Source organism: Panthera onca, chromosome B4 (genome assembly GCF_046562875.1).
Source record: "Panthera onca isolate mPanOnc1 chromosome B4, mPanOnc1 haplotype 2, whole genome shotgun sequence".
NCBI lineage: Eukaryota > Metazoa > Chordata > Mammalia > Carnivora > Felidae > Panthera > Panthera onca.
In genome coordinates this window covers 78,302,801-78,314,856 of record NC_138345.1, presented here as the reverse complement: position 1 = coordinate 78,314,856, position 12,056 = coordinate 78,302,801, and the positions used below count along the sequence as shown (strand labels likewise).

Below are 12,056 nucleotides of genomic sequence, written 5' to 3'. Positions count from 1 at the left end.
TGTCAAGTGAGGGCTGGCCCAGGGGCTGTGCAAAGGCCTTTCCAGTTCTGACTTTCTTGCGCAGTGACTCTGAACTCTGCTCTGGGATCATAACACTCCCTCCCCAGGGACTTACGGAGGATACTATAAGGACTGCCAGCCTTGAGATGTCATCCAGGTGCCCCAGAGGATCCCAGAGAGACCCCATGCCTCTGGACGGGATGTGCCTTCCTTCCACCCTGCCAGTTCAAGGCACCAGGCAGGACTGACGCTGCATACTCTCCGTCTATTAGAGCCTCCTTTCCTGGGTCCCTGAGCCCCACCTCCTCCATCACAACTGCCACCTCTCCAACAACGACAGGTACAGCCACAAAGAGGCCTGGGCCTTGGTACTAGGAGCAAAGGAGAAGCATAGTTGGAGGAACATTAGCCAGGGAAAGCTGGCTACCTCCTGAAGGAAGTAATATTGAAGCCGAGACCTAAAGAAAGAGCCAGAGTTTGTTTATTCAATCAACAAATAACTATAGAACATCTAATATGTACCAAGGACTGTTATACAAGCCAGGGTTCATGGAAGTGATGGAAATAATCACAGATGCCTGTCCTCCAGGAAGCTTACATCTTACGGCAAGAAAGTAAACATAAGTAAGGAGTTAACCAGGAGGAAGAGATGTGCTCCAGACAAGGGAAGAGCATGGAAAAATCCAGGAACTCTAATAAGTCCTAAGTCTGGTGGGGAGGAGGGGGACCGCTCTCCAGTGTCATCAGAAAGCTTAAGATGAGCCCTTCCTGTCTATACTTTTCCTTCACGGCCCACTCCTACCCCCACCCCCAACTCCACCCCAGAAAAGCTTTGCCCGCGATCATTCCTCATTCCTACTTCCTTCCAGGCACTTTTCACATCATCTTGCAGAGGTAGATGGCATGGGCCAATTCCAGGCTTCACAGAGAGCCCTGTGCCTCCTTTCTGGAAAGTCTGCATTGACTGCGAGGAACATGAGCTACCTGGATGTCAGACCCTTGTGGGCTGACAAGCCTGAGGTAAGGCCGGCTGTGGTAGTGATCATACCCAGAGTCACAGTCCCTCAGCGTCTGTCTGGCCCTGCCCAGCAGCGGGAGTGAGTGCTCATTCAGTTATCACCCCAAAACATGGAGAAACTGAGGTTCCAGAAGCTGAAAAGCCTTGACCACGCACTCTTGGTGACTAAACCAGGACGGGAACCCCCAAAATTCCAGACTTTCCACACCCAGCCTTTTTCTTTTTTTTTTTTAAATGTTTATTTTTTGAGAGAGAGGGGGTGTGTGTGTGAGCAGGGGAGGGGCAGAGAGAGAGGGAGACACAGAATCTGAAGCAGAATCTGAGCTGTCAGCACAGAGCCCGACGCGGGGCTCGAACTCACATACTATGAGATCATGACCTGAGCCCAAGTTGGACGCTTAATCAACTGAGCCACCCAGGTGCCCTGCAATACCCAGGTTTTTCAACAACCCTACCCTGCCTCCTGCTGTTTACAGGCTCGAAATGCTGTGCCATTATGATACCACAGTAACAGTAATAACAATAATGATGGCAGCTGTCAAGTATCAATTATGTGCCACACTGCACTCTAAACTTTTATTTGCGTGGTCTCACTGAATCCTCTTGTGGTGGCTGTCTTCAGAAATGGCCCCCAGCTATTCCTCCCCACTCTGTACGTGCTACTCACTCCCCATCAATCCTCATTGCCCCTCCCCCGGATCTGGGCGGGGCCTCTGACTGCTTTGACCGATAGAATGTGGTGGAAGTGGCACTCTTGGGTTTCTGCACCCAGACCTTACGAGGACTGGCAGCACGTGGAGGAGGACAGAGGCTCCTGGCCATCAGCCCCAGCTGAGCTCTCGGCCAGTGGCCAGCGCCACATATCAACCACATGAGTGAAGCCACTTGGACCTCCCCGAGCCCCCAGCCAATAATATGAAACAGAAGAATCATCCAGGGTTCATCCCAGGGACCATCAGAAATATTGTTGTTTTAAGCCACTAAATTTGGGGATACTTTGTGAACAGCCATAGATAAGTGAAGAAGAAATCCGTACCTGGAAGGAGGGTGCTACCACGAGAAAACCTAAGACCTGTAACATTGTCAAACCAGGAGATAGAAACTTCACAGAAAGTCAAAAGCTTGTTTTTCAGAGAACTGTTTCTCCCTAATCAGCTACTGTGTCTTTTCTGTCCCCACTAACAAATACGCTAGCTGTCTCTGCAGAAGCCTAGACTCAAGGTCAACTCATATGGTTCCTGCCCATGAACAGGCAAAGCCCTGCATTCCTTACCAGAGACAATGAACCCATCTGGTTTATACCCGCTCTCGGAGCATGCCCACAGTCCCTGCTCCTTGTCCTGAAATAACCTCTTACATTAGGGGCTGAATTTTGCCTCCTTCTGATGCTAAGAGTCCACCCCCAAGTGAACATGGGATGTATGTTACATGCATGTTTGCTCAGGGCGCACACTCGATCTGTTTTCATGAATAGTCATAAGTTTCCCTGCCTTTCCATTAATATATATATATATATATATATATATATATATATACACACACACAACCTCAACTCCTATGATTGTAAAAAACTTGTTCTCTCCCCCTTCACCAAGGTCGATTGGAGGCTTGCCGTCATCCTGTCTCTTCATTTGGCTGCCTCTTGAATAAACCTTGTCCTTTCTGCATACTCAACGTCTCAATGATCGGCTTTGCTGCACGTCGGACAAACAAACCTGGGTTCGGTCATGACTGGTTCTGGGACCAGGCATCAGGCATAGTCTGAATGTCCTCCAGGAGACCATTAGAGAAAGCTGGATGGACAATGAAGAAGTTATTACTAAATGCTGTAAAAGGTGACCCATATCATGTAGTGGTGACAAGTTTGGCAGTACTATTGCCTGTGGTGACAAGGAAGGTACAAAGGACATCTATGGAGCTGGGGATCTGGCCAGGGTTTCCAGGTAGAATGACCAAGGTGCCTAGCTGCCTACAATAAAACACAAGAGGACAGAGATGGACTGTGGAGGGAAATGTTCGGCTTTTTAACACAACTCAGAAGGACAGTCTTTCCAGTCAGCAAAAGGTTCTCAAAGTAAGAAATGGCTGCAGAACAAAGATCAAATTCAAAGCCCTGCCAGTAAACCATGCCCTCAAGCAAAAGCCAGATGAACACTGTGGCTGTTAGATCATTTGCTGAGATCTCAAAAAGATTTAATTCATGGCCTCTTAGACTCACTCTGTGGACCAAAAGTTTTCTAAGCATCTGAAAGGTGCCATCAGAGATATTCTGTCTACTAAGGAACAGGGCTTCCAAGAATCTTCAGTATTGTCCTAAAGCATTGTGACTCTCAGTCTAAGGTTGAGAGGAGCCTATCTCAAAGAGATTTATGGGGATAGCTTCTGTCCAGCAAATTCTGATACACCAAAAACAACATTTTTAAGTTTTTTTTAATGTTTATTTATTTTTGAGACAGAGCATGAGCAGAGGAGGGGCAGAGAGAGAGAGGGAGACACAGAATCCAAAGCCGGCTCCAGGCTCCGAGCTGTCAGCACAGAGCCCGACGTGGGGCTTGGACTCACAGACTGCAGGATCATGACCTGAGCAAAAGTCAGACGCTTAACCGACTGAGCCACCCAGGCACCCCAGAAACATTTTTAAAAGAACTACAGCCGTTCTCACGAAAAGAAATAGAGATAGTTCAAGATGAAAACAGGCCTCTGGTCCCCAACCTCCTATAGACAGGAAGCAGGCTAAGAAAACATGAGCCACTTATCATGGAAAAGAAAGAGCGATCCAGAAAACGGAGCCAAGATCCCAAAGGATAGAGCCAAGAACAGAGGAGGACCACTTCCAGAGAGCAAAAGTGGCACTAATGACACTCTACAATGGAAGGAGGTAGCAGGGCCTGGCTGACCATACTTGGAATTGCTAAGAACCAGTGACTTCTCAGTGCCCCCAATTTTTCCTCCCTCTAAATGGGAGTGCCCACTGTGGCTATCCTACCCCCATCTCACCGTTGCAGGACAGGTGTGTGGTAGACATAAAAACTCTTAATTCACAGGTCTTCAGATAGAGATAAACCATAATGGGGGGGGGGGGTTGCTGCAACCAAGGAACCATGTCCCAAGAGCCTTGGGCATACCTGGATCTGATCCAAATAGTGAGATCTTGAACTTCAAGCTGATGTCATGACCTGATGAAACTTTGGGGGATCTTGGGAGGGAAAGAAAGGGAAGCTCGGACTGTGGAAGCAGTTTGACCTAAGTCACACATCTGGGAAATGGCAGAGGCAGGACGCTGAATCAGAAGCCTAGTCTGACTCCAACCCCAGTGCCCTTTCTCTCTCCCACACTGCTTGTCTCACACTCCTTCCTTCTGTTCTCATCTTCACACCTTTCCTCATGCTCTTTCCTCTCCGGGAATGCCCCTGGGGTGGGGGGTGGGGGGCAAAATCACCCTGGTGGAGAACTCCTACGGCATACGTGGCCATTTCTAGAGACATGTTGGGTTGTCACAATGGATGGGGGTGGGGGAGTGCACCCGGCATCTAGCGGGTAGAGACCAGTGATGCTGCTAAGCACCTTGCAATGTTCAAGACAGCCCTCCAACAAAGAGCGCTCCAGCCCCAAATGTCAATATTGTTGAAGCTGAGAAATCATGGTCTAGAGAAATCCATGACCACATGTGATTCCCTGCATCGCTGGGTCTTCTTCTGTGTCTCCAAGGCTTATGTCGCTCAAGATCAGAGGGGAGTACCCAGTGCCAGTAGTAACTAAGTGGCTGGAGGGGTCCTGAGGAAATCTCTGGCAGGGAGCTCCTATCACAGGACAGCCCTGGCACTTTGAAAACTCTGAGGTACCGGGTTTGATACGCTACAGTTAGTTTATTGGAAACACAGAGTGAAACGAAGACAAAGGGGCTGGCAGTTACGTCGCTGGGTTTTCAGAAGCTTCTGCAGGCAGCCCTGCAAGGAGATGCTCTTCCCTCCCACGGCCATGGGCCTCACAGAGTTACAGGAAAACCACCGTCAGTGTTCCCCACCTCCCTTCCACAGGATCCAGCGCACTGGCAGATTCCCAGGAAGTGGAGACAGGGAGAGTCTAGGGCCTGCCCTGTCCCCGCAAGCTTAGGTGAGGGAGTCGGGCAGGACGAATGAATCCAGCAAACAACACAGAAGGCAGAAGAAAGGATGAATCCTCAAGATGATAAATCCACTACTAGGAAAGGCTACGGAAAGAAGCCAAGGTGCCGCCCCAGGTGCACAGGGCTCAGGGCGCCCGGGGGGTGGCGCGCAGAAGGAGCACCCAGGGAGGACGTGCCGAGGGTGCACATCTGGCGACTGGTTGTTGGGGGCGGGCAGCTGGCCGTCGTGGGGCAGCGGCGGGGCGATCGGGGTCGGGCCGGGCGGAGGGGGACGTGGCTGCGCGCTGGAAGGGGCGCTGCGGCCTCTTAGCACTTCTTACAGCCCACACTGCAAGCCCCGCACGAGTTGGTGCCCACCACCACGTTACCGCTGCAGGGGGCGCTGCAGACGCGGCTGGTGACAGCAGGGGCAGCACCTGAGGCGCAGAGATCGCCACAGACGACGCCACCGCGGGAGCTGCTGACACCTGCATGGGAGGGGGAGGAGAACGCATCAGGCATGGCCACGGCCAGGCTGCTTGGGGGTCGCGAACACGTCCCTCCCAGAAGGCTTGGGGCCCCCCTGACGGGAGCAGGCGGGAAGGGAAGAGCTACTTACAGACATTCACAGCGCCGACGCCCTCGCACAGCCTGTTGGGAAAGGAAAAGAGAGAGGTCGGTGCCATGGGCCAGAGGCGACAGCGAGGTCCATGCCCTCCTTCTGGGCACTTGTTTTGGGGAAGGGGCTATAAACGCGCCAAACGGGAAGCCCAGCCGCCACGAGGGCTCCGGAGACAGAATGCCCAGTGCGCCTGGCTGGCTAGCAACCTCAGATTTGCCCTGCCCTCCAATCCACCTGCCTCCTGATCGGGAGTATCTACTCCTAGATCCCCTGTGAGGGTGGAATCCAGGGACCCGCGGAAGGGCTCCGTGCCTGCCACGTGGTGAGCAGTTCAGACCTGTCGGCTGCTATGATTGCTGTTGGTTCCGATTGACTTGTAAACGCATTCGAGGAAGTGCAGATTTAAGTTCCTAAATCTGGTCTGACTGCGGTCACTAGAACGTGGGCCTCAAGAGGGCAGAACATTTTGTCTTGTCTTTTCCCCACTGAAGAATCGACAGTGCCTAACAGTGTTTGGCCAATAAACAACTGTCGCATGAATGAATGGGATTTTAGGGCCCATTTAGAACAGGCTGTCTCCATGAGTTCCTTCATTTGACGGGTGGAGAAAGCGAGGCCCAGGGAGAAGAAATAACCGGTGATAGAGGCAAGGCTATAATTTTGGCCACCTAACTCCACTCAACCCTCATTCCCTTCCCACACAACGCGACTCCTTAAGGAAAGGGAACAGGAGTCCCTCTGGTTGCACCATGGCAAAGGGTTGACAAAGTCAGCTTCAGGTGTGGGGAGAATTTGCAGTCCACCACCTACTCACTCCATGCCCAGGGTTCATAGAGGACCCACACCAAAGCTTCTGAGTTCCCCGCTTCCACGAGCCCTATGTGGTGGAGGGCTGGACTTCTCAGTTTCCAAAGCTAACGCCAGGCCTTCCAAAGTCAATCCTGAGATACTCTTCGCTGTGGAATTGTCCACTAATGAAACTTCCCTGACCAACCAAGGGGCAACATTCTAGGAGTGTTGTATACATAGGAGATGGTCAGCTGCCCTCCAGCCCTGCCACCTCCAACACTAGCAAAAAGCAAAAATGCCCAGAGAAGGACACCGCTGCCTCAAGGGACATGCCCCTGCTATCTGTCCACCTTCCGCCCCACCTACTGCAATGGATGACCACTTAGGGCGGCCCACTGTGCTTACGATACATAACTGTGAGTTGATAAAATCCCCCATTGAGTCAGTCATTACAGGATAAATATGAACTCCCGAATGGGGCCAAGGCCAGCCTTGAGACAAAAGCTAAATGCTGGATTATGTGCAACCAAGGCCAGGAGGGGAAAGACACGTTCAAGAGAGGGTGGCTGAAGGCCCAGACTAGGATTCTCGGGAAAACAATTACTAGGGCCTGACTCCTGGCTCTGAAAGGCAGATTTGCAAAAATACCAATCTCATATGAGTACATAAGTGGGCATGACTGACTAAAAAGGAGGCTAGAAACAAACTGAAAGGACTTTCTCAAATTACCTGTAAAGATGCAGGATGGGGAGATTTGGAAATGGGAGTCCAGTGATGCCAGAGGGCACATGGCACGTTGGGAACCCAGGCAGGGCTGGGAGAGAAAATAGGCTATTGTACCCACCTCTGCTCCTCGCCCTCCAGCAGCCGCCTGTAGGTGGCGATCTCGATGTCCAGGCCCAGCTTGGAGTTCATCACCTCCTGGTACTCCTTGACCAGGCAGGCCATGTCCTGCTTGGCCTTCTGCAGGGCGGCCTCCAGCTCGGCCAGCTTGCAGCGGGCGTCGCTCAGGGCCGCCTCGCCCTGCTGCTCAGCCTGGGTCACCGCAGTCTCCAGCTTGGTGTTCTGGGGCCCAGGAGAGAACAGAGTGGGTCATGGTCCTGGGTGTCTCGGTCCATTTCCCTCATGTGTCCAGTCTCTCCCCTCCCCCAGCTGGGGACACCCCAAGAACAGGCCTCTCCCCTTCATTAACGGAGTCCCCCTGAGGGACCACAACCAGGGACATGAGCCATGCAAATGGGCTGGATCATGAATGGTGAGAGCCAGTCGGGGCACACACTGCCTGTGTGGCCCTGGGGAGGCCCCAGGCGACCCGTACCTGACACTTGGCATTCTCGACCTCGGCGGTCAGCCTCTGGATCATGCGGTTCAGCTCGTTGATCTCCTCCTTGGTGCGGCGCAGGGTCTCCCCGTGCCGGATCACCGTGGCCTTCATCTCCTCGCACTGGGGGGGGGGGGGGGGGTGCGGGGGGAAACAGAGGCGCTCCTGAGCTCAGGATGCAGTTTCCCTCCCATTCAGACACCACAGATGGTTGGGACGTTGTACAGTGCTCAGCCTGTGCAACTATACATGGCAGCCCTGCCCAGCGATTATAACTTGAGAGCTGTGTGGCATTCTGTTACTATCCCACGGGATCAGAAACTCCAGACAAAAGAGGTCTTCTTAATAAATACTTGGCTTCCCTCGTGCTGCCACGTCTAAGAGACAGGTGTCCTGTGCCCCTCACCTTGCTGCGGTACCAGGACTCGGCCTCAGCCCGGCTGCGGCTGGCGATGTCGTCGTACTGAGCCTTGATCTCGGCCACAATGCAGTCCATGTTCAGGTCCCGGCTGTTGTCCATCTTGACGATGACCGAGGTGTCTGAGATGTGGGCATTGAGAACGCGGATCTCCTGCAGATGGTGGGGAACCTGTTTACACCCCAGCCTCACCCACCACAGTGTGGACCCAGTCATCTCAGCCCTTACCTGGTCTCTACCCCAGCTCCCACTATAGCCTCATGGACTGCAGCCGCCCACCCAACCCAAATCCCTGGCCAATCAGTCCCAGGCCCCAGCCCCCTTTTCTAGGCTGGCTGCTTCTTTTCGACCTGGACCATGGCCCCTCACCTCCTCATACAGGCGCCGCAGGAAGTCGATCTCCTCGATCAGGGCCTCCGCGTTGGCCTCCAGATCTGACTTGCGGAGGTAGGCACAGTCCACATCCTGGAAAAATGGGGCGTCTGTGAGCTCAGAGGACCCCGGTGCTCATTACCCCAAACACTCCCCTCTCTTCTCTCCCATTCATGGAGGCCAAGGGAAAGGACTCCTACTGTTCCATTCCCATGCCGTCGCCATACTTTCTGACCTGCCTGGGGTGGGCTTTACAACCTCCTGCCCTTCTGAGAACAAACCCCTTTGTGCCTGAGATGGGCCGCCAGCCTTTCTCTCCTCTTATGGTCCCAGCTCTGCTTCTTACCCTCCCTATCCCAACAAGCCTGCCAGACTGACTCCTTGCTCGCCACCTCGACCCCTCCCTGTCCCCTGGCAGTCCTCTAAGACCACCTGGTCACTCCGGGTTCAGCTCCATCCTCCCCAATACCCGGGGACCGGGCCCCTCCTGTTGGTCAGACTTCCCCCAGTGCTAGACAGGACGCTGTCCCTCAACAGAGAGACTGGAGCTGCCCTGCCTCCATGGGGTCCCCGCCAGAGACCACAACTTCTAAAGCACAGTGGGACATCCGCCGGTCAGCCCAGCCATCCCTCGCCCCAGGGCAGGGTGTAATGCACAGTCCAAGGTTCTTGCCCTTCATCGGCGACCTGAATGAGCCTTCCATGACCTGACCCCTGGGATTTCCCAGCCCGATTGGGCCAGGTCGTGTACCCCACATGGAGGTTGAGACCCTCTGGGTCTCCCCAGGAAGAGTCTGTCATTCCGAGATCCCTGGTGTCTGTGCTTCCGGATCCCACGTCACTCACCTTCTTCAGAGCCACAAATTCATTCTCAGCTGTTGCTCTCAGAGAGACTTCCTCCTCATACCTGAGGCAGAAGAGGGCAGAGAGGGAGGTCAGGGAAGGGCGGGTCTCACCAGAGGCCGTCTCCCTTTCACATCAGTGGAGGGGGCAGTATTAGTGAGCTCCCAACAGCTGGAACACAGCAAATCTGCTGGCTCCGTTCTGTCTGGTTGGATCTGGAACGGGTCTAGGATCCTGTCTCGACTTTAAATTGAGGGGTCCAGAGAGCTAAGGTGTGGGACCTCCCAGCCCCGTTCCCACAGCTGCTGTGAGGTCACCTTAGGAGGCACATAAGGACTCAACCCCAGCCCCATGCTAGGAGAGGACAGTGTCACCTCTGGGGCACGGCAGCCCCAGCCTCCCCTCATCTGGCTGTCCAACCTGGCTCAGGTGTGGGGGCCTATGACACCCGTCCCCCATCGGCACTCAGCACCCCAGACAGTGGCACCCGGGGCCCCAGGGCCTGTCAGTCCCGAACCACCAGACGCTCAGGTGCTACAGGTGGGAAAACTGAGAGGTCAGTCAGCAGGAGGCAGCCAGGGAGCCTGTAGAAGCCTCCTCCCCACGGGGCCTGGGGGACAGCCTCCGAGAAGGGAAGGCTGAGTAGGGGACAGAGAGGTCTCCTGGGGGCATCCCGGCCCCACCCTGAGGCAGGCATCTGGGCAAGAGTGGCGCAGCTGAGATGACCCTGCCGCGCAAGTCCCCGGCCTGCATGGCCCCTCGTCCTTACGGAAAATTCTTCTCAAGTCTAACCCAACGGGCTCTAAGCCAAGTCCATCTCCTGCGCCCAGCGTCACTCCGGGCCGCACTCACTTCTTCTTGTAGCCCTCCAGCACCTCCTGCACGTGGTTGAGCTCCGAGGCCAGCCTCCCGCTGTCGGCCTCCACGCACTCGGCCTCCCGCCTCAGCGTCTCGATGTAGCCCTCGAACAGGGGCTCCAGGTTGCTCTCGCAGCACTTGCGGTTCTGGTAGAACTGCCACTTGGTCTCCAGAAGCTTGTTCTGCTGCTCCAGGAAGCGCACCTGCATTCAGGGTGTGGGGAGGGGTCAGACGGCTCTTGGTGTCCCGAAGCCAATTTGGGGTGGGGCTGGGGTGATTGCTTTAGGGGCAAACTCCCAACCCCGGAGCTCAGCAGAGCTTGGCAGAGATGGGCAGTGGGAGACAAGGTGACTCCTGGATTTCCCTCCTGTGATCTCTGTCTGGATTTTCTCACTCAGGGATGGGAGCAAGGGGCTGGGCAAGGTCAGCATCTGCTCTCAGGTAAAGGGAGTTCTCCAGACCTGGTGAGTCCAGGTGGCATGTGTATTCTGGAGGCAGGTAGAGGTCTCCGGTTGGCCTCTGGCTCCCCCTGTCTCAGTGCCCAGCCTGAGTGCTGAGCATGGGTGGGCTACAGGAAGGGTGGGATCAAGGACAGCCACCCACTGGCTCACCCTGCGGGCCTCTTCCTATTTCTTGTGTCCATTTTGGTGTCTGTGTGTGTGCATGTTCTGCCCTCTTCCTCTGACAGGCCAGTTCCAAGCCTGTCCTTGTGTCTCCGTGGGGACCTGCCTGTCTGGACAGAGGTTGCGTATAATGGCAACACTATCAAATCAGGAGCCTCCGCTCTGTATCCTGATGTCCTTGGTCCTCATGTGGCCTGGGTGTGTGTCCATTTCGTCCATGAGAGCGGGAGCTCACCTGGACCTCCTGTCTCCTGCCCCTGACTGTCTTCAGCCTAGCCCAGGAATCGAGGGCTCAGGAAGGGTGTGATCAAGGACACCCACCTTGTCGATGAAGGCAGCGAACCTGCTGTTGAGACACTTGATCTGCTCCTTCTCCTCGTGCTTCACGCACTGCGCATTGGGGTCGATCTCCAGGTTGAGGGGCGTGAGGAGGCTCTCGTTGACGGACACGCTGGTGATGCAGGGCGGGCTGGGGCCGCACACGCCGCCGGAGCGGTAGCCGAAGGTGCGGCCGCAGGAGCCGGCGCGGAAGCCGCCGCAGACGCTGTGGCTTCCGAAGCCGCCGGTGAGGCCGCGGTAGCAGGAGACGCCGCGGTAGGGGGCGGCGGTGATGCAGCAGCGGCCGGGCCGGGGCCCGCAGGCCGACATGCAGCTGAAGGCGCGGCCAGCACAGTAAGATCCACAAGTCATGGTGCTTCTTGGGGCAAAGGAGGCTCTGAGGAGGGAGACGTACTAATGGAGGGTACGGTGACTGAAGTGTTCAGGTCTTGGACATCTTTGGGCCCTTTATATATGCGGGGAGCCTAGTGCGTCCACGAGTTAGGAGCAATTAGATGTCTTTATTGGCTTGGGTTGTTTAGCTGCTTTGGCTCCTCCCTTATGTGCTTAATTGAGGGCCAGATGCGGCCAGATGTTTATGGCCTTTTACCCAAAACTGCACAATGTTTATCTTCAAAAGGCCAACTCACCTCTCTCACACCCTCCCCGTACACTACTTTTACGCATTCGGTGGAACTCTTGGATTCGATGATGGGAAGCAATGACTCAGATTAGAATGGAGGGAGGAGAAAGGCGGGGCTACAGTTCC

At 54.8% G+C, this 12,056-nt stretch overlaps 1 protein-coding gene across 1 annotated transcript; it reads right to left on the bottom strand.

Moving 5' to 3' along the window:
• Nucleotides 1-5,323: 5,323 nt before the first annotated feature.
• LOC132675936 (keratin, type II cuticular Hb6) lies at nt 5,324-11,687 on the bottom strand. Its single transcript, XM_078449851.2, has 9 exons — nt 11,291-11,687; nt 10,341-10,549; nt 9,492-9,552; nt 8,643-8,738; nt 8,262-8,426; nt 7,853-7,978; nt 7,379-7,599; nt 5,743-5,774; nt 5,324-5,611 (listed from the first exon to the last, which is right to left on the bottom strand). The coding sequence occupies exons 1-9, from the start codon at nt 11,657-11,659 to the stop codon at nt 5,451-5,453; spliced, it is 1,440 nt and encodes a 479-aa protein (XP_078305977.1). The 5' UTR covers nt 11,660-11,687; the 3' UTR covers nt 5,324-5,450.
• Between the last annotated feature and the right edge of the window lie 369 nt (nt 11,688-12,056).